Here is a 23,178-nt window from a genome sequence, read left to right as displayed (position 1 = left end):
AACCAGGGTTTAAAACTCAGACAGCCTCACTCCAGAGCTCACAGTCTTAATCCCTGCATTGTGTCCAAGAGAAATGACCAACATCCATGAGCAGGGAGACTAAGGAAGAGGAACACAAGAATGAACGGTAGTGAGATGGGGATGGAAAACAGCTGAGCCAATGCCAGGCCCCATGCTAGGCACACCTATCATCTCACTGAATCCTCACAACTACTCTAGAAGGTGTTAATACTAAAATGTGAGTGAGTCCCAAGTCAGACTCATCTGAACCCCAAGTACAGACCACTGTAACCCACTGTGGTATGGTCCTCACCTTCTGTTGGAGGCCACCGGGATCCTCCAACCCTTGATCTGGCTCAGCTCTGTGTCTGAGATCTCAATCTGCAAGGGGAGTCGGGGTGCCCAGACAGTGACTTCCACCAGGGAGATGAAGTGCTGATGGGTGAAGTTCACTATCTTGTCCACTTTACTCTTCATTTCCTTCCCATTCACAAAAATGGAGTCACAGTTGTTGGAAACCTTTGGGGAAGAGAGAGAACCATGAGATGCACCAGAAAGAAAAGCACAAGCAAAACCTAACAACAGCAAAGCACGTGAGCAGTGACAGCTCTGATTTATTAAGACACCAGGATGACCGAAAGAACATGACTCCCATAAAAGGGTAATTTGTAGGCACTAATTAGTGACAAATACTGATAAACAGACTCCAGAAAAACCATTTTGTTACAAAACTCTGACAAGTAAACCCGTAAACATAATTTAATGGAGTTACACAACCTCTGTTGCTTTTGCGATGTGTTTTTTCTTTATCTTATCTTTTTTCATGAACTCAAACCACCACCAATCAAACCTCAGGTACAATTTGTTTCACTCTGGTACCATATTAGAAGATGAGAAAAGGGTTTTGTTACATAAAAACATACTTAACTCAAGCCATAAAGAGGATGTTCTGAAAAACCAAGAGAGCTTTGTATTAGATTAAAATCCTGGTAAATCCATGAGGCAAAGCACTCATGAAATGTGCTACAAACATAGATGCAATAATTTTTGCCCCATTAAACTATAATTTTGCAGAATAGTGGTAAGGATGTAGCATTTTAGCATGGTCTTTTGACTCTGTGTTTGGAGGCTCCCCCTTTAATTGATCCACTCACAGATTCAGAATTAGACAATTTAAGGCTCCATTTCAATTCACATCTTCAGAATAAGCAAATAAAATGTTGCTGCCTTGCTCTCCTGGCCCATCAGGAAAATGTATAGATGAGGGAAGGGGAAGGAGTAGGCATCACGTCATGAAGAGGAGACAGAAAATAAACCATCAATTCACAACAGAATCACAAAACTGCAAAGGGGCCAGAATCTCATTTTACAGATGAAGAAACTGAGGCTACAACATAACTGGCCAGAGGTCTGACAACTTTTTTTAACTTAACAAAATAAGCTTATTATCTTGAAGTTCCAGAAGTCAAAAGTCCAAAAATCAATCTTGGTTAAAATTAGCAGAGCTGGGTCTGGGGATGTGGCTCAAGTGGTAGCACACTTGCCTAGCATGCATGAGCCACTGGTTTTGATTCTCAGTACCACATAATAAAAATAAATAAAGATATTGTGTTCACCTAAAAAAAAACTAAAAGAAAATTTAGCAGAGCTGTTTTCTTAAAACAGACTGGGCGCTGGCAAGGCTCACAACTCAACCAGTGATGGCATCACACAGCCAGTCTGAGAAGCCACCAACTAGAACCTGATACTTCCTTTCCTCCTCTCTTCACCTTGATCTGGAGCTGCAGCTCAGACCTCCACTCCAGGCCTCAGACCCAGGAGCCCAACTGCCTGCTAAGCATCATCAGGTGATTGGCTCAAGAGTGACATCAGAAATACTAACTTCCACACCCAGGCAGAACCTCCAAGTTATTTGAGACAAATTACCACCCTCCCCTGCAAAATGGTACTAATATAAATGTGCTCCCTGAGGAGGAAGAGGAAGCCTCCAACCAGCCACCAATCACATTTCTGGATGTGGTAGTTCACTATAGATTCAAACCAAATTCTCACCCTTCATCCCAGTCACAGAGAAAGAACCTTGTCATTTACACTTCACAACATCAGCATCATCTTAGGGAATATATATGTGTATTTCACTTAGGCCACTAACTAGAAGATCAGCTGAAATCACAGTGACCCTGACTGAGTAACCCTGGTCCACAAAGCAATGCAGAGGTAGCCAGAGAGCAACTGGGTCATTTTGGAGTCCCCTTCTGCCCTGTTTCATCATTTACAGCAAAGAGAGTGGAATTAGAGGGTATTACATTAAGAGAAATAAGTCAAACTCCATGTTTTTATACATGTATGTTTTTAAAAGTTAATCTAAATGTTTAACAGTGATTACTAGAGGCTGAGAAGTTTTGAGAGGTAGGTAGTAGGAGATTGGATAATGTGTCCCAAAAGAGTTAGATAGCAGTAATAAGTTCTGGCGCTCTACAAAAAAGTTGGGGGACAAGTCTTTGCAATGACCTATTATGTTTTATGTCTAACCAGAGAGAAAAGCTCAAAGGCCCCAATTATAAGGTAGTGAGAAGAAAATGGAAATATTAATTGTCCTGATTTGATCAGTACCCACTGTATACATGTATTGAAATATCATTGTGGCCCATAAACATGTACAATTATTGTGTTCATTTAAAGTTTGAAATGTTTGAGATGAAAATGTAAACTATCCTGATTTGAACATTATGTTCTCTGTGTAAGCATAAATTATCACACAGTGCCCATGAATTTACAGAATTAAAATAATACTGTTTTTAAAAGATGATATAGGCGACAACCAAAAATACAAGCAACAATAAATGTTGGAAAGAATGCAGGGAAAAAGGCACACTCATACATTCCTGATGGGGCTGCAAATTGGTGCAACCTCTACAGAAAGCAGTATGGAGATTCTTCAGAAAACTTAGAATGGAACCACCATTTGACCCAGCTATCCCACTCTTTGGTTTATACCCAAAGGACTTAAAATCAGCATACTACAGTGATGCAGTCACATCAATGTTTATAACAGCACAGTTCATAATAGCTAAACTATGGAACCAACCTAGGTATCCTTCAACAGATTAACAGATAAAGAAAGTAGGGCATGGAAACATAACGGAATATTACTCAGTTTAAAAAATAATAAAAGTATGGCCTTTGCTGGTAAATGGATGGAACTGGAGAATATCATGCTAAGAAAAATAAGCCAATCCCAAAAAATCAAAGGTTGAATGTTTTCTCTGATATTCGGATGCTAATTCACAATAAGGGGGTGGGGGGCTAGGGAAGAATGGAGGTACCTGGATTAGTACAGAGGGGAGTGAAGAGGGGAGAGGGTGTAGGGGCAAGAAGAATAGTAGAATGAATCAAACATTATAACCCTATGTGCATATATGATTACATGACTATATAACTCTACATCATGTACAACCAGAAGAATGAGAAGATATAAACCATTTATGTATGATGTGTTCTACTATCATGTATAACTAATTAGAACAAATTTTAAAAATTTCTTTAAAAGATGATAGTAGACAGTGGTAGCTAACAAGTCTCTCAGCCCCATAATTACAGTTTGAGCTGAAAAGGGCATTTCTTTGATTCTTCAAATTTTAGGAAAAAAGAATACTTTCCCATTTTCTCTGCTTTACTTTTATAAAGGGGAGAAAATAAAGAGCAAAAAAAAAATCAGCTATTTTGGGGGGCATGAAAGAAGAACTTAAATCTGCATTATTGTGCCCAGGAAAGGGAACAATCAGAATATGATTTCTATTTAGAGCAGAAAAATGGAATGGAGGGTCACGCTCTTACTTTAAAATCCCATGATGCTGACTCAAAGTTAAACCTGGCTGCCATCCATTTAGATACTTAGGAATGGTAACAGAAGTCCTATTATAAAGCAAACCCTCTTCCCATGGGAGCACTACACTGGGGCAAGTGGAGGTTCAAGAAGAACCATTCCTCTGGAGCAAAAGAATGTAATCTGCCCATGCCTTGCAGACCAACTCCATTGGTTCCCTGCCAATCAGAAGGCTGCAGTGCACATATTAGGAGGTTCCCTTCTACCCTCACCTTCTCCCAGATGCAAGTAGTTGTCACCGATTGCTGGGACTTTCCCAATCCTACCTTTTAGACTACAGACCTCAACTCTCCTACATTTATGAAAAATTCTGGTTCTTCTTTGTCAACTGCTTCCCACCCACAACTAATTCCACTTTGGATCACTCTGAACCACATCTCACTGCGAGGAACACTTCATCTTTGGAAACCATGAGAGTTTTTTTTTTTTTTTTTTTTTTTGTCATTAGAACTGAAATCATAATGTAGTGATTCTGCATCCTTTCAGAGCATGTGCAGATTTAACCCTGCCTTGTATTTCCGGAATCGATGTACAACTGAAATGGACAAAATAATTATTTAAAAATGTAAAAGTGAAAGAATTTAGCATTTCTGTATGTTATTATCATTTTTCTCTCCAAGGATATAAATACCCTTTAAAAATGTATGTTCTCCATCCTTGTGTGATTCAACTAAAACAGCTCATTTAATATGGCTTATTATATTGAGTGCTAACATCTGAATATGTGAAAACATACAGGGGCCATATCAGATATACGAAAAACAGAGTTCCCCACTCCACGGATTCACCAATTTACAGCTGGCCCTGTTACTTATGGGTTCTGTATCTGTAAATTCACGCTTTCTAAAAATTATTTGTAACCCCAAAAGCAACATTCAGAGGACTTTTGTGGTGACTGGTGGAAACATAGACTGCACTGAAAACTCTTGAGTCACCTGTCCCACGCACACACCCCCAGCTGAGTGCTCCCTGTCACTTTACCATAACTTCCAACAGGACCACCGCCTGCGGGGCAACTCGCCTTTGCCCAGGGCATCACTGCCGGCCCTTCCTGCCGCTCCACACAACAAGCCCCACCGTTACTCCCTGAGGGGTCCGGATGCTCACTTCACCTGTCCAGAATCCAGGCACGAAAAGGCTGCCATATGCTCAGTTTCGTGAGGGGGTCGGGGCGGACCATGCGCGCGGCGCTGCCCAGGGGCTGAGGCGGCACAGAGGCAGCTGATCCCCTGAGGCGTAGGGCCGCTTCCCCACTCACAGGCAGCGATCTCGCCCATGTCCTTCCACCGCTTTTCCCCATGTGGACCGTGTCCGCAGACCTGGGGGTCACATAGGCAGGACCCCACCGGCCACTCACCACACAGCAGCCCTCGGCCCTCACCTCCTAGGTTCTAACACCACTATGGCTTCCTTTCTCTTCAGGAGACCACGGCGCTCCGCCCACCTCGGCCTCGCTGCCCCTCCACTGATTGGCTAGGAAGAGGCACGTGGTACGACCCTGGCCAATGCCCAGTGAGAAGCCCTCTAGGGATTCTGGGAAAGGGCTCCTTCACCAGACACTCGGAAGTGACGCATCCTTCCACCGGATGTTGTCTCATGGAAATGCAGGAAGATTGCCCCAGGCTCCAAGAACCTCCAGGGAGCTGGCCAGGGCCTGGCGCTGTGAGCTGGGAAGGATGGAAGGAACCCAGGTGCTGCCTGGGCCCTGACCCGGAGAGGCTGCTGGACCGGCTCTTCCCGAAGGGCAGACTTGGAGACCTTCACCGTTGTGAAGACCATGTTCATGGTCACCACTAAGATCATGCCAAAGACCCCAGCTCAAGGGCCACTGCTCAGAGGGCCTCCCTTTAGGCTTGTCCACTCCAAACTTCCTGTACCCTTCTGGTGTCCCTCTCCATCTATGTTACTCCATGTTCTTCTAATTTGCTGTGCGTGTCCCTGAGTACACACTATACGATTTCCTTACGCTTGGTATTGTTGCATGATTTACATTATGTAGATTGCACCAGATTGCTCTGTTATGCTACATCATTTCCTTCTCAGTAGCTATTCTTGGAATGCTCCTGGTTCATTCTTATCCCTGGACTCCACCTGAAGGTAATCTGCCTGTGGACGTGGACCTGTCTCCTCTTCACTCCTCTGGCACAGTGCAGGGCGCTTAGAAAGCATTCAATAAGTAGATGCTGAATGTGTGACCAGGTCACAACCGGTTCTTCTGGGACCTGTTCCTCCCAGGCATCACCAAAAGCAGTGTGTGTCTTGGTGAAAGGGAAACAGGGGCACTTAAAGGAGGTCTTATGCTGATGGCATAAAGAAAAATGAAAGTAATTTCAAAGGTCATTAGAGAAAGCACAGTGGGAAGACACAAAGTAGGTAAGAAAACACAAAGCTGTTACGTGTATGACCTTGGAGTCCCAGGGGTCAATTTGGCCTTTTTACTAGGAATTGAGATCCCTATATAATATGAAATTACACAGAGTACATGTGTACTGGGGCAGACGAATTTTAGGAGATAAATGATGAGATATTTATGATGAGATAAAAATCAGAGTCCGATTTCCATCATTTTTCTAAATGATACCTTCAAGGCTGTCTGAGCCCCAAGAGGAACATTGAAAACCAAATGCTATCAATCCTAATATAAGAAGAACTGAGGACAGGATTGGAAACAGACAACTTGTGTCACATTAATCTATAAGCATGTGTAAAATGGCTTGTAAATGTTATCTTAGGAAACTTGCCTTTAGAGGTTAATATTTTTACTGTCAAATTACACTTTTGCAACTACATTAGTCATGAATAAAAGAGACCAAAGGGGACTCTCCAGATATAAAGATATCTCCTTGGGGATCTTGTAAGACATAATTTCCTTCATTTTCTGTTTAGGAAACCAGCAGGAATTTCATCTGCATTACCAGTCCTCTGTGTTTGCCAAATTGTAGACCCATTGGTTAGAGATGGGAGACTGTGCATTAAACCTCTTCCTTACGACACCTCCCCCAACCCAAGAACTGTGCCACTAAGTTAGAAGGAAAGAACACTACAGAATCAGGTAGTATGTTGCTCACAAAATTCACAGAATATATTGAAATTTTATATCAAAACAGACAAAAAGAAAAACCTAGTCAATTGAAATCTGAACCAAACTCTTTGTATATACTACTATTTAGCAAAGTATACTCTAAGATACAATAGATCCCAAACTATTTAATTTACCTTGAATTTTTGCCAAAAAATAAAAAGGAATAATAGTAGCTATCATGCATTTTATATTACATAACAATTATTTTCAAAGATTTACTTAGAATCATACCAGTTATACTCTCCAAATATTCTGTATATGAAGTGTTTTGTCCCTATGTTACAGATGGGAAAACTGAGGCCCAGGTTAGGCTGCTTCTCCAGTGATCACAACTTGCAGATGCAGAGTGTGGGTTCACACTGGGGTCTGTGTCAGAGGCCTCCTAGGTACAGTGTGTTGCTGCCTTGCTGTACCCCACACAAGGAAAACGTGGCCTTGGCTCCAGAGGACCATAGGGTGATAAGAAAAGGCAAGACCTAAATGCACACATGGGGACCTTTAACCAACCTTGCTGAGATATAATTTATAATTAATATGGTGCATATGTTTAAAGGATACAGTCCTATTAATTTGATGCTGTATATACCTATGAACCCACCCTCCACTCAGAATATTCCTGTAGCCCTGAATGCCTCTTTTCCATCCATCACTCCCTGAGTTCCTGGCTCTGTGTAACTGCTGATGAGCTTTCTGCACTGTAGAATCACATGCGCACTCTGTGCTTAGGAGATGCCCAGGTCTTGCTGGCTGTATTTTCGGTCCATCCAAACAACAAGAAGGGGCTGCTGCTCACCTTAATTTGAGGTGCCCATGACATCTCCTGCCCAAAGAGACTCTCTGTCCCTCATCCCCCACCACTGGACCACCTCTATAGAGGAAAAAAAAGGAAGAAACAAAAAAGCTATCCAAATTGCATTCAGCAAAGCTTAATTCTACCTTTTTAAACAAGCACTGCCAAAATGGTGCCCCTTATCAAGACTATGCCAACAACCAAGGCCCAAGATTAGGATTTGGTGCAAAGTTTAGCATGTACTTGTCTATGGGATGTCTTAATTTAAGCACTTTATTCCTTCACAGGGAATATTTAAAATAAAATATACTGCCAATATAGGTTTATATGAGAGCCCCGTACTTCACATGCATCCCACCGTGCCTGGAAAGACAGTGTCCACCTGCTGAGCCCAGCAGCACATGGTGCTGCTAGCATCCTGCACAGTTGTGAGCAGGGCCCTGGGCCTTTGGGGAGCATCTCTGCAGCATAAATGCCACGTGCCACATGCACAGATGCTGGGGCCGCGAGCTTAAGGGTGGGTATATAGATCAGCCACATAAAAGACAAATATTTTGCAGGATTCTAAATCATAGTCTCAGAAAGAGAGGAATATTGAAGGATAGAATTATTTGTGTTTTTCAAACTTGTTTTGAAACTACTTTTGTGGGGGAGGTATTGAAGATTTAACTCAGGAGTGCTCAACCACTGAGCCACCTCCCCAGCTCATTTTTTTTATTTTTTGAGATGGGTCTTGCCAAGTTGCCAAGGCTACCCTTGAACTTGTGGTCCTCCTGCTTCTGCCTCCCAAGCCACTGGGATTACAGGTGTGTGCCACGACAAATAACTGAAAGTTTTTTTGTTTTTGTTTTTTTTTTAAGAAACTTTTGCAAAAAGAATAGTGTGAACTGTGAACTTGTAAAAATCAGAAGCTAAGAATTTTCATCTCTGAGATTTTAGGAAAAGGGGAAAAGTAGCCTCATACCATCTACTCCAGGTCATAGGAAGGCCTACACTAGACACCTGGAAGGGCCAAGAGAAGTCTGGACACCCACATTCACACTCACAGTGAAGATTTCCGGGGAGATCCAGGAAAACAGACCCCAACCAGGGTCAGAGAGGAAAGCCTGGTGCTCAGGCAGGCCGTGATGGCCCAGTTAGTCATCAGAATCCACCCCTTAATTGACTCTGAGTGATTTTGGCATGGGAAGTGCTGGTTCAGGCTGGTCTGAGAAGGAGCCCCTGGGATGAAACTACAGGGATTCTTACTGTAAATGACTTGCATGCCTCCTACACATCCCTCAAGACACAACTCCAACACCACCTGCTCCACGAAGTCACTATGGCCTGTCAGCCCTCACTCTCCTGTCCCCATTTCACTTTGCACACACGTTTAAAGGAACATTTCTAAATCGTGACCATTGAGGCTAAGGGTCAGGCCCAAACCATCTATGCAGCTGTAGCACCAGGCAGCACAGTGTGTGTTTGTAAAGTAACAAGATTAACGGAGACTTAAGTTGCTGTGAGGTTTGAGCCAATGGCTTCTCAGGCCAAGTCTCCCAAAGTTTGGTTGTCTGTGTGGTGTGGTCACCCACTCAGCCACGTCTCCACATCATAAACAACTTGATTTCCCACTGGGAAAGACAGCCAGTGAGGCTTTGAAGTAAGAGCAGGAGGAAGTCTGCTGGTGACATACCCTCAATCTCCCCATCCCTCCAAGGATCCCAGAAGGAAGTCACTTGCTGTAGGTTCATAACTTTCAGAGACACAGCTTGATCCTGTCTCCCAAGCTCACTCAGCTTGGGAACGACCAGTAATAGTTCAGTTCTGCCCACCCAGTTTGGCCCCCAGCAGGCAGGTGTCTGTGGGGGGTGGGCTCCTTGCACTAAATGCATCATTTCCTGAGGTACTTCAGAAACAATCCGATAGCTATTTGTTTTACGTCCTACCAAGTCTCATGTTCCGTACCAGAAGTGGCACATGTGCCAAGCTTGAAAAAACATTGAAGCAACATCTATAGATGGATTTTCAAGGCCACAATTTGAATTTCAGACAGCTTAGCAGAGACTTCAAGTACTAGACAGCAAAGAGCACACTGACCCCACTGTCCTACCAGAAGGCTCTAAGCATGACCAGAGCTGTGCCCTCTGAGGAGCAGCAGGAGCCCCACATGGGAGGGAAGAGAGGCTCTAATTACAGGTCCTAAATAAACAAACAAGCAAACAACAACAAAGCTCCGTCAAGTGTGAATTAGGGCTCCGTCAAGTGTATCACCCCAAACAGCAAGTTTTCAGTAACAACAAGAAAAACCACAAGACATGAAAAGAAGCATGTCTTAGCTGAGACTGCCACAAGGAAATACGACCCACTGGGAAACTTCAGCTTCATTGTTTTCTAACCATTCTGGAGGGTGAAAAGCTTGAGACCACAGTGCTGGCACACATGGGGACTGCAGGGGTGGAAAGCATGTTCCCAGCCTGCCCAGCCCTGCCTCGCACTGTGCGCACACCTTCCTCCCAAGGCTGGGCCTTGGGGCATGCAGAGAGGAGAGGAGGGTCTGTCCTCTTCCTCTGCTGGAGGGAATGAGCCCCATCATGAAGGTCCCACCTGTATGACTTCATCTAAACCTAATTATGCCCCAGAGCGCACCTCCAAATATCATCACATTGGAGGTTAGGGCATCACCACGTGGATTTGATGGAAGGACTCAAACATACAGTCCACAGTAAACAGAAAACTGTCACCCATCCACAGGGGGAAAGGCAGGTGCCAGAAACTTCCTATGAGAGCTCAGATGTCGATCTTAGCTAAGATTTAAAAATACGGAAAATATATATCATACAATATATAAACATATATATATATATTGCATATTATAAATAATACATATAAAATATCATATATTTTTTTAAATAATAAAAGGATAGTAATACGACAATGTCATAACAAGTAGAAAATATCAGAAAGCAAAATTATTTTTTGGAAAAAAAATTCCAGAGATTAAAAAAAGCACAAAAATTGAAACAAAAAATCTTTTAGAGAAGATCAAAATTAGGATGAGGTGGACAGAAAGAAGCGGCCAAGCTGAGAGATTGCTAGAGATTATACCCCAAAGAACAAAGGAAAAGACGATGAGGAAAGTGAACACAGTGTAAGAGAAACACTGAGCTCACCCACAGATGTGGACCCGGATGCTAGACAAGGGGAAGGGGAGGAGCAGGACGTGTTAAGGAAATAATGATTAAAACCATCCAAACCTGATGAAAACATCACCCATCCAAGAACTCGACAACAAGCAGGGTAAACACTGAGACAGTCACATTCAGACACATCTCAGTAAAATTTGAAAGACAAAGAGAAAATAATACAACCATCAAAAGAAAAGTTATTCATTATGCACAAAGGAAACTCAAATTAACATCTGACTTATCAGACATAATGGAACCAAGGCTGAGGAACACCATCCAAAAGGTTCAAAAGGGACTGTCAATCAAGAATCCTATAGGCAGCAAGATTACTTCAAAATGAATGCAAAAGAAATACATTCCTGAAAGTTCTTCAAGCTGAGAGCAAGTTAGCTATATGGTACTTTGAATCCACATTAAAAATACTATTGAAAGTAATTGCCTAATTATAAAAGACAGTATAAATGCGTATTTGTTTTCCTACTTTAAACTGATTTTAAAAGCAGTTATCTCAAGCAGTATGTATATAATTGTACTGTTGGGCCCAAACCATGTAGAAATGTAATATGGTGAACAATAACAGGGAAAAGGAGGTAGGCAGGAACAAAGCTGCGTGGAGTGGGAGTCTGACACCAAAGGCTGGAGCCACAGAAACAAACCAAAGGAGCAAGCCAAGATGGTAAATAAGGAGGTTAATTTTAAAATTATCTAATTATGGACCTGCTCTCCTGATCTAAGCTTCTATATGAGTCATAAATTACATGGTAGTAACAATGCACTGGTATGCTTATGACATATTTAATATGCACAATAATAATATCACAAAGAGGGATAAGAGTTATAAGGAAGTAATCCTTCTGTATATCAAAGGAATTATTACTTCAAAATTCTCAAGTTGATATGGTAAGATGTGTATGGAAATCCTGTAGCAACTACTAAGAAATTAACCCTAAAGTAGTTTTAAAAAATCATTAAAAGAATTAAAATATCACACTAGAAAGTGTTCAGCTAGTGCAAAAGAAATTGGTAAAAGTGGAAGAGAGAAAAACAATAGGAAAATAATACGCAAAAAGTGTACAGAAGAGGTGATCAAATATATCAATAGAATGTTCCTGTGAGTTGGTTTGAAAGCCCAACAGACAGAGACCATCAGACATGACGGAAACAGGAGGTCCCACTATGTGATGCCTGCAGCAGAGGCACCTATGTCCAGAGATGAACCAGGTGGAAGGGAAAAGGGCAAAGGAAGGAGCTCTGTACACACCACTCTACGAAGCCTACAGCAGCTATCAACGGGAGACAAGTCGATTCTGATAAGAAATGACATTGTTATTAGTAAAACTGTCAAGATATTAGGAAGAAATAGCAATTATAAACATTAGATCTGAATTAGTGAAACTGATCATAGAAAAACATAGAGAAAATACACACAGAAAAGAATTGGTACATTAAAAATAACAAAATAGACATTAGGTGGGCTGGGGTGGTGGCTCAGTGGTAGAATGCTTGCCTAGCATGTGTGAGGCCCTGGGTTCAATTCTCAGCACCACATATAAATAAATAAAAATAAAGGTCCATTGACAACTAAAAATTAAAAATAGACATTTAGTTAGACTGTCAAAGGAAAAGGGAAAGAAGACCTAAATAACTAAAACCAGGAGTGAAAGAGAGAACATTATTAAGACATTTAAAGAAAGATAAATACGGAACTATGGACACTATGAATGGTTGTGTGTTAACAAATCAGAAAACCTAGAGAAAATGGACAAGTTCCTCCAGCTGACTCGGGGAGGAATATAAAACCTGAACAGTCCTGCAACAAGCACAGGTGGTACTGGTGATCACAGGAAGAAAAGCCCAATCCCAGGTGGCATCCCAGGGAATTCATCAAATGTTTAAAGAACCAACACCAAGCTTTGACAAACTCTTTCAAATAATACAAGAGAAAATCTTTCCCGATTCATTTCATGGGGCCACTTTTAGCCGGATACCAAAATGCCAGGGACTAGAAGGGAGTTCTCCTTCAAAGAATAGCCTGACAGTGCCAGGGACTAGAAGGGAGTTCTCCTTCAAAGAATAGCCTGACAGTTACAAGAAACAGCCCCCTGGGATACATCTTGCCTGGGAGACACCCTGCAGCCATCAATCTCCCTGAGACATCCTGTGGCCATCTGTCTTCCTGAAACATCCTGCATTATCTCACCTTGTGAAGACATCCAGCAACTGCCAATAAGAGCGCTCCCCCATTCCCAGCCCATAAGTACCCCTGTGTGAACAATAAAAGTTTGCAGCTTTATCAGAACTTCTGTCTTGCTATCACCTTTCGTGTCTCTTGTCCCTTCATTCCTCCCCATCTAGGTGCTGCCCACGTCAATGTGTCTTGCTGGTCGGGACACCAAAACCAAAGAAAAGTAAAAGTATTCAAGAAAATACTCAACCGGATCCAGGAATATATAGCAACCTATATGAAGACAGTGCACCATGGCCAGGTCAGATTTGTCAGAAATGCAGGACCAGAGTGACATCAGAAAACTGACTGAGGGAGCGCCCCATACCAATAAGGAACAGAAGTGCACCAGCATCTCAGTCAACAACAACAACAAAAAAAGGCACTTGACAACACCTAAAAGCAACTCTGTCAGGGATGACAAGCTAGGAACAGAAGGGGCTTCCTGGCCCAGATGAGGAGCACCTGCCAAAACCAACAGCTAACATCAAACTTTGTGGTGACCTTGGCCACAGTAACACACAACACAGGATGCTGGTTTCCTGGGGGCACCCTCCTGCCTCATGATTGGTTCAGTGCTAGCCAATGGCATGCGAAGGCGTTTGCTGAGGGCTTCTGGGAAATGAGCTCCCCCTGCCCTCCTGTGACCTCCAAGAGTTCCTGCTGTTCTGTCTGTGGTCCTGGGACCTGGGCAGGACCAGCTGCAGCGGGCTTTTGACCAAGTGGTGAGAAGCCGCCTGGGCAGGGGAGAGAGCCACAGAGAAGCCTCTTCCTGAGGACGGAGGTGGAGGGGTGTGAGGCCAGCAAGTCCTCTGCCTTTGTCCCCAGTTTGCACACCTTGAAGGGAATCAGCACTGACCTCGAAGCTTGCCTGGAAAGTGCTTGGGCAGTGGAGGGCTCAGTGACAACTAGGCATTCTGACCACATGAGTAAGGATGCACATGTTACAAGGCACAGGCTCCACTGAGAAGAGAAGGGCCGGGGTGGGTCATACTAAGGCGGGAAAGTGGAAGAGCCTCAGCTGCAACCAGGAAATGTCCCAGCCCCATCTCTCTGCCTCTCGGCTTCTTATCTGCCCCTTCTCACTCTGTGGCGGGACTGGCCCTGTCCTTCCAGGCACTGGCAGACACTTTATGGGGACCTCACCTGTTAGAGCGAAGTCCAGGCTGACTACTTCAAGTCCTGGGAGGGAGATTGCGCTGGGTCCTGCTCAGGGGGCAAGCGGCCCTTAGGCTGGCTCCTCAGGGACGGGCCACGCAGGGTAGGCATGGCGAGCAGCTGGCCCACAAGTGCAAGGATAAGTGAGGGAAGCAATTACCAGAAAGAAAGGGGGAAAGATAATATCACCCTGGGCAGATGCCCACAGGTGTCTCCTGTATTGGTCTAATTAAGTGAACGCGGTTGGCACACTGGCCACTTCCTCATCACGGGTGATCGACACCTTGTTCACGGGAGCCAAGGACCACCCAAGCAGCGTTTCCCACTGTGTCCTCTGTAGGCCAAACTGCGCTCTCCCTCGCGTGGCTGACTACCTCTCCCCACCCCTCAAACAGATCTGCACACGTGTCTTTGTCCTTTTGATCCAAGGGGGTCAGAAGGCATGACAGGCTCAGGAGCATCTGTCACAGAGCCTCTCTCCTGTGACCTGGTTATGTGCTCATGAGACCACAGTCATGATTAGGAAGCAAAGCTTGCCCCGCAAGGGCCAGGCATGACATTCCACAGTGCTCTTCCCTGTTCGCGGCACCCACTTCAGGGAGGGGACCTTGCTTCCTCTGGGGGAGGGTGCTCCTGGGAGCACCCATTCCTGGCAAGATGAAAACCCTGCCCCATAAGCACCTGATCAGATGTTTGATACTTTGTCCTTTCACAGAGGATGTGGGACATGGGACAGCAAATACCCAAACACCAACAATAAATAAGTCAGCATATAAACATCACAAAGTCAACCAGAGCTAACGGTATGGTGACAATAAGGAGATGGCAGAGAGGGACTGGGCAGGACTGGGCAGGGGTGAAGGAAAGTGTGGACCACGAGGATGGCAAGGTCCTCTTCACCCTGAATCTACTCAGCCTCATTGCCCCGTCTCTCACTGGTCTGAACCATTCCAGGGTTCTCATTGGAGAAATGAAGGGGATTCTTCAAGGAGCCTTCCTCCCTTTCACTCATCCCTCTCTCTGTTGCCAAAATCACCTCATTTTCAGTTAATTTCTAAAATTCTCACTTAATAAAATAACGTCCTCCAGCGATGACAGGAGAGAGCCCGCAGCTCCTTGCCATGGCTGGAGTGGCCACCCCGACCCAGCCCCCACCTGCCTCCCAGGCTCACAGCCATCTGGTCTCCTACTCCCCTGCATCTCTGCCTTTGCTGCCTTCTCCTGCCAAGAGGACCTGGCTGTTCTCAGTCTACCTGGTAAAGCCCTCCGTCACCATCGAGAACAAAGCTAAGCTTCCCCCTACTCACAAGGAGGCTCAAGCCCCTGTCTGAGCTTGCTTGTCCCCCACATGTGAGTGCTGAGAGCAGCCATTGGTAACTTAGGATATTGCCTGTATTTCCAGATTTCCCAGACTCATCAGTTAGGTCTGGAAACACATTTGAATTTCTAATTTCTAAAACAAAAATGTTTGCAGAGGGGCTCTTGTCTTGGTGATGTACCCAGCAACCCTAGTCCCTTCCATTGTCCTAAGATCCTGCCTGCAAGATGGGCAGGTGACCCAGGCACGCCCATCCGGCTCCCTGAGGATACCCACACCACTTGGCCCCCAATCCCACCCCAGCCCGGTTCCCACCACTGGCCCCAGCACAAAGCTGAGGAGTTGGATCATTCTCAACTGGCCAGGACACTGCCTCAAAAGTTTTGAACAGGGAGAGTGAAAGATTCTTCTCCTCCCTCTTTGTAAGGCTATACAGATGTGACCTGAGGCTACAACGGCTATGGACAAGCCGCTCTGGGAGGAGAAAGTCCGTGCATGGTAACAGGGACAGAAAGCGTAGTGAGCAGCTCCGTTCTCTGGCTGCTGCCATCACCAAGACCCAGGCCTCCCACTGTCTGCTGGGACACCAACACACCCCTCTACTGGGGGAACTAAGTTGGACCTAGCCACTCGGAGCCACAGTCCTGATTAACACACCTTTGCCTCTGCCTCCCGAGACGCAGAGCTCAGCTCCTTCTCAGGGGACAGTGGACCAGGCCACCCCATGGCATGCCTACCAAGGCAGAGTGCACATCTCAAAGGAAGCTTTTCATGGGCATTTCTCCTGCACTGTTTTGTTTCTATTCTTATAGATGTGACTCTTGGCAAGCTCCACGCCCATCTGCCCTGACTCACTGAGAAGATTCCGTATAGAATCCCGCTCAGGCAGGCTGTGGTGGTGCCTGTTGGCTGCCTCAGAAGGGCCTCCTCCGGCCAGGACACCATGGCCGTGCTCTGCTGTCGATAGGCCTGGGCCCTGAACTGTCATGGGTTGGGGACGGTCATCGATTTATTAATGATCCATGTTCTGGATTTCAATGACCAGGTGTCACCTCTGAGTCCAGCCTCAGGGAATTCCACCTCAATAGCAGTGGCCCTCCCAATTCTGCCCAGCTGTGTAGCCGCATGCTCTCTCCACCTTCAGCAGACCAGTGGCCCAGGCTCCACTCAGGATTGCAGTCTGCTCACTCGGTGCTGCCGACATATCTCTCTAGGGCTCTGACTCACTCAGCACCTTCACCACCCTTCACCACAACGTCCTCCAGCCTCACCTGTGCCCTCCTACACTCTGTACCCCAGACACCCCCTCCCAATTCAGCATTCTCCGGATTCACTAAATCTTCCCTAAATTCTACAGATCACGTCTGTGTTGGCAGCACACAGGTGAAGTGCGGATTCTGGAGTGATGCGAACCGGGGCTCCAGCTTCCCGTGCCTTCCTTCAACCTTCAGGGCCTGGACACTTGACCTCTGTGAGCACTGGTCTCCTCATCTCTGCAGTGGAGGTAGAAACAGAGAGTCCCACGGTCCATTATCAGAACGCAGAATTTAGCCTTCAACGCAAAATTACTGAGGATATAAGAAAACTAGCCAAAGAGGAAACAGAGCAAATGGTTAAACCGGCGGTTGACGCCTGAGTGAGGAGACAAGACAAATCGACTCACAGGAGGTGGGGGGAGGCCCGGCTGACCAACAGGGATAAACCCCACACAGGACAGATCAATCCCGGAAAGGCCTTCCTACCCAGGAAAGGAAAGGGAGATGTGGAAACTCCAGGTACATCCCTTAAAATAACCAATAGGGGACAGTAAAACCTAGGTGACATTCAGGAAGACTGTGCACCCCATAGTTCTCAGACTGAGGAGCCGGGGAGGGCTCTTGCACCTCGAGGAGACAAAATGCTGGTTGGAACAGTTGGGGGTGTGCCTGTGCCCCCAGACACCCAGGCTTGCAGGACTGTCAGTAAAGCCTCACTGTTTGTGATACTTTGTGTCTCTTGGTCCCTTATTCAGGTTTGGACAGGAGAGCATGTTTCTCATAGAGGCACAATTCCTGTTATCCAAAGGGGTTACTGTGACCTCTACTTGAAATAGCAAGTTTTCTATGTGTGCTTTTTGTCTCTGGCCACATGACCTAAGAACTCTGCTGAAAAGAAGATCATCACCAGATACAGCCCCTTGACCTTGGACCTCCAGAACCATGAGGCAAAATTAAACCTCTTCTCTTTATAAAGTTACCTGGCCTCAGGTCTTTCATTATTGTAACTAGAAGACAAACCAAGAGCAGGGGAGAGACAATATAATCAGAGAAGGGTGAGAAGATTGTGTGTGTGAGAAGTGGTCTCTTACTACTGACAGCCCATTCCTCTCAACAACGGGATGTAAGCAAGAAGCCTGGGTCTGTAAACAGGAAATCACATAATCCACTCCACCTGCTCCTGGAGGAAGCACATACCCTTGATTCCCACTGAGATAGAAGTCATATTTCATCAGCTGAATGGGCAGCAATCACTTCTAAGAGTCTGTAACAGTCTAGTGATAAACATCAATGAAGCACTAATAAATTGCTCAGGCTAAACTTCAAGAGTATTTGGGGAAAGCATGTGAGAGTCTCAGAATCTCTTATCTATGTTCCTCGCATCTCCTTGGTGCCAGGACCTTGGCTGCAAAAGGAGCCAAGGTTTGTTAGTTCCTCACATGAGTGAATTCCTCTGTAGACCTTTGAGATATTTAAGAGAAAAAGAGGACACATATTTATCTGCAGAAGGTAAGAATCATACAATCTCATTGGTATCTTTAAAATGGCCAATGTGCAGTCTAAGAGTGGGGAGAGAAGAGCCCACCCCAGAGATCAGCAGGGCGTGCTCAGGGTGAAGTCAAGGAGCACCAAAGAAAGCAGCCTGAGAGCCCTGCTCAGAGGCAAGATGGCGCCCTGTGCTCGCTTCAGGTGGGGTGACTGACTTTTCAGGTACTGTGAGCACAGTATCGCATGAACTCATGCACAAGAAATGTGTGGGTGCCCAGTACCTACGAGGCTTTACAGAGTCAGGCTCCGAAGTTCACTTAAAATGTTCAACATCTCTAGAAAGTAGAGAAACACAAATTAAAGCCACACTGAGATTTCATCTCACTCCAGTCAGAATGGAGATTATCAAGAACACAAGCAATAAATTTTGGCAAGGATGTGGGGGAAAAGGTACTGTCATACACAGCTAGTGGGACTGCAAACTGGTGCAACCACTCTGGAAAGCAGTATGGAGATTCCTTAGAAAACTTGGAAAGGAACCACCATTTGACCCACTCCTCAGTCTATACCCAAAGGACCTAAAATCAGCATACTACAGTGATGCAGTCACATCAATGATTAGAGCAGCTCAATTCACAATAGCTAAGCTATGGAACAAACCTAGGTGCCCATCAATGGATGAATGGATAAACAAAGTGTGGTACATATACACAATGGAGTATTACTTAGCCATAAAGAAGAACGAAATGATGGCATTTGCCGGTAAATAGATGGAGCTGGAGAATATCATGCTAAATGAAATAAGCCAATCCCCCCCAAAAAAACAGGTTGAAAGTTTTTTTCTGATATGTGGAAGGTAAACCACAATAAAGGGCAGGGAAAATAGAAGTCTATAGATTAGACAAAGGGGAGTGGAGGTAAGGGAAGGGGCACCGGAAAAGGAAAGGCGTGGGATGGGTGTGACATGATTCTCCTGTGTTCGTGTATGAAATCACCACCGTGGACTCCACTGTCACACACATCCACAAGAAGGGGGTCCTAACTAGAATAAGATACATTCTGTGCTTGTATAATTATGCAGAATGGATTCTGCTGTTGTGTTTAACTAAAAAGAACCAATTTTTTTTAAAAGAGCAGCCTTCCCACAATCCCCTGTGAAGGCTGAGTAGGTCTAGACCTGCATCCCTGACTGCACAGCCCCCCCCCCCTTCCACAGCAGTGCTGTCCTCTTCGGGCCCCAGGGAGCGGCCAGAGGCTGTACTCAGCATCTGTTTCTGGAACAGCTGCTTGGTGCCAGGCTCAGTGGCAGGTGACCAGGATGCACTGAGGAGCCAGACGGATAGTGTCCTGCCCCATTAAAGGGCTGAGGGGAGGAGTAGCACAGCCAGTCCACCAGCAGAAGGGCCACTGGACGCAGACCACAGGAGAGAGCCGAGCAGGGAGCCCTGCATCTCAGGAGAGGGCCACACCAAGCTCCTGCTGCGCCTTCCCTCTGGCACATCCATGGTGCCATCCGAGCACTCCCCCAGCCGTGCTTGCTCCCCAGGTGACAGGGAGGAGCTGGAGCTGGGAGAGACCACTGGACAAGTCTGCTGCCCTGGGAACTCGGAGCTCATCAGTTCACCAAAGAACCGGCTCCCAGAGAGCATTTCCTTCTCAGCGTTGTTAAATAACCAAAGACAGTACTGGTGCAACTTCCCCACCCTCCTATGGAATTAGGGAACAAACAAGGAAGAATTTAATTTAGATATAAAAATTAAAACACAACCCAAAAAGAGCTGGCCCACGGTGCTGTCATCTCCCAGTTTATCAAGAAAAAAGAATTTTGAAATACTTCAAAGCTCTTTTTCTCTAAGAAATAGCCTTATATCCCCACATAGAACAAAGGACAAAACCCATGCAGTCATCTCAACAGTCACAGAAACAAACAAACAGGATTGGAAGGAAAATTCCTCACACTCTATGAAAGTCATGTGCAGAGCAACAGAAACTGCTAGAGTTAAACTTACTGGAGCCAGGAGAGCATCCTCTCCCAAGGATCAGGGCTGAGGGAGGACACCCACTCATGCCACTTGGTCAAGGCTTTGTGAGGGATTCTTTACAGGCAAGTCTAGCAGGGTGATTAAGCAAGACAATGAAAGCCACCAGACAAGAAAAGCAGACATAAAGCTCTCTTTACAGAGAACAAGGACTACAGGATAATTCAACATGGAAAGAATGTCTTCAATGACAGAGAACAAATGGTGCTGAGACAACCGGAAAATCCATGCTAAACAGAAGAATTTAGACCCTTACCTCACATTGAAGAAAATCAACTCAAAAAATGGATCACACACCTAAATGTACCAGCTGAACTATTTAGAAAATTTAGAAAAATATGTGATAAAAATCTTGTGAATGTGGATGAGGCAATTATTTCTTAGGTTCTACAGCAAAAGCTTAATTCATAAAAGAAAAAATTATACATTGGATCTCACCAAGTGAAAATTTTATGTTCTTCAAAAGATGAAAGATCATGAAAGACAGGTCAAAGTCTGGGATGAAGTCTCTCAAATCATACCTGATAATGTCAATCACAAGCATTTTTAAAAATTTGTAATGGGCAAAAAATTTGAGCAGCACTCTACCAAATATCTGTAGGTGTCAAATAGCATGTGGGAAGACATTCCACAGCACTAATCATTCCAGAAATGCAAGCTAAAACCAATATGGCCCACCTCTCTGAACCCATCAGAATAGCAAAAATTAACAGGACGATGACACCAAGTGCTGGCACAACTGTGGAGGTAACAGGACTCTGAGATACCCATGGCAGGAAAGCAAATGCCACGCCCACTTCAGGAAACAATTTGGCAGCTTCCTAAGGAGTTCAACATGTGCTTCTGTGTATTTTGCTACTCTTCTATTCCTAGAGAAATGACTGCTTCAAGTGACAGAAATGACAGACAAAAGCTTGCATGAATGCTCCCAGCAGCATTAAACCCAACCAGGAGCAACCCAAATGTCCATCCATGGGGACAAACTGTGATATATTCACACAGTGGAATATAGCTCAGCAGTTAAAGAAGAATTATGGAGACACATACCAGCAAGGATACATCTCAAGTTAATTACACTGAGGGAAAGAAGAGAGAGATAAGAGGGGCAATGAAGACAGAGATAACAAACATACTTTACTGTTTCATTTATATGAAACTCCAGAAAATAAAAATTAACTGTCAGGGAGTGATTGCACGGGACAAATGGAGAGGGCGAGAGAGAAGGGATCATAAAGAAGCAAGAAGAAAGATCAAAGGCTAAAGATATCACTGCCCCAATTTGGGTGGTGATTTTGCACCCACAAAACCATCAAAATGTACCAAACTCTCCATTTAAACATGGGCAGCTCACTGAGTGTCAGCTGTGTGGTCATGAAGCTGTTAGACAGGAAAATGGCAGAGGGAGGCAGCAGCCTCAACACATGGCCTCTGTGCCTGGACCCATGCCTGTCTGTGTCTGGGTCTCACGGCTCTGTGATCCAGTTAATTTATGAACTTTGTTTAGCTCCTCTGAGTTTCTTCTGGAAGCTCAGTGAAGCTGACACACCCTCCCTACCACCAAAGCTGCACGATGGGGGTTTAAATTGTGAATCAAGAACCAAAGCACAATGGAGGGCTCCCTTCCCTCTTACTGAACACAGAATAAATATGTCCCCAGGAGACACCAGACACTAGGGATTGTACCTGACCAGGCCTGAAATCTGTAGCACAGTCACAGCCCCACGTCTCCAGCAAACCCCAACCCTGTAGCAAGCAGGCCTGGCCAGGGAAGAGCAGATGAGGGTCCCCAGGAGGGGGAGGGGGCACGGGCATGCGTCCTGGCAAGTGAAGGCAGAGGTGTGCAGGTTCATGCGGGATTGTCCAAGATCTCCTTGAATCATGAAGAAACAATTCCAGGATGTTAGTTCTTAATTAGAGATGCCAAAGACAGAGAAGAACAAATGATCTAATTAATATTGAAATCATAATGAAGCTGACAGGAACAAAATGTTGAGAAGGCAGCAGTGCCCATCCCTGGCCAACAGGAAATATATGACACATCTCCAATTAGAATGGAACAATGAAAGTCCAAATTACCAGCATAAAGAAGGACAAAATTAGGCAATAACATCCAAACCGCCTGACAACTTCTTCTGAGCTGCATGGTTCCTGGCAGCGCGTGAAGGAGGGAAATTCATGCCAGAAATAGAGTAACCGTGGATCTGGGAGGAATTTTTGTGGTGATCATGGACATGTGTATGCGCGCAGATCTAAATTTGCACTTCTATCAGTGCAACATTGACATATGATGGCTCAAACACTTTGTGACTTCCTTTAGATGTACATTCTCATTCAATTATTCTCCAAATTCACACTGGGACTTCATCACACAGATCTAACAAACAGCAATCCAATTAGACATGCTCAGAATAGCTGGGCTGCCACTGGATGAAACCTTCACCAGAAGACACAGAGAGTAAAAGGCGGCTTCCCAAGGCCAGCTTACCTGGGCACCCCACCCCCCAGCATTTCCTTTAAACTAACCCTTGCCCTATGTCTGTGGCTTAAAGCAAGGAAAACATTTTTTTGATCAACTGTCTTTTGAACTTCCAAAAGCCCAGGTCTCCTCTAACTGGCTTTCCAGGATTATTTTGATTGTGGTTCATTCTACTTTACACAATGACATTAGAACAAATCTCTATAAAAGGTAACTTTCCACCATATCGTTATCATCCCCATTTGTAGATAAGGATCTGAGTTCACAGGAGTTAAGCCATTTGCCCAAGGTCCA

At 45.0% G+C, this 23,178-nt stretch overlaps 1 protein-coding gene across 4 annotated transcripts in view; it reads right to left on the bottom strand.

The window, feature by feature from the left end:
• The window catches only part of LOC124093459 (transmembrane protein 132B), a 73,306-nt gene that overhangs the window by 10,767 nt on the left and 39,361 nt on the right, over nucleotides 1-23,178 (bottom strand). For all 4 annotated transcript variants that reach the window (XM_058579726.1, XM_058579724.1, XM_058579725.1 and 1 more), the window contains one exon: nucleotides 314-519. In XM_058579726.1, the coding sequence (XP_058435709.1) occupies nucleotides 314-519 (206 nt within the window). The remainder of the gene's footprint in view (nucleotides 1-313; nucleotides 520-23,178) is intronic.

Source organism: Marmota monax, unplaced genomic scaffold (assembly GCF_021218885.2).
Source record: "Marmota monax isolate L192 unplaced genomic scaffold, Marmota_monax_Labrador192_F-V1.1 WCK01_AAM20220418_F8-fsc00546, whole genome shotgun sequence".
NCBI lineage: Eukaryota > Metazoa > Chordata > Mammalia > Rodentia > Sciuridae > Marmota > Marmota monax.
This window is presented reverse-complemented; position numbering and strand designations above follow the sequence as displayed.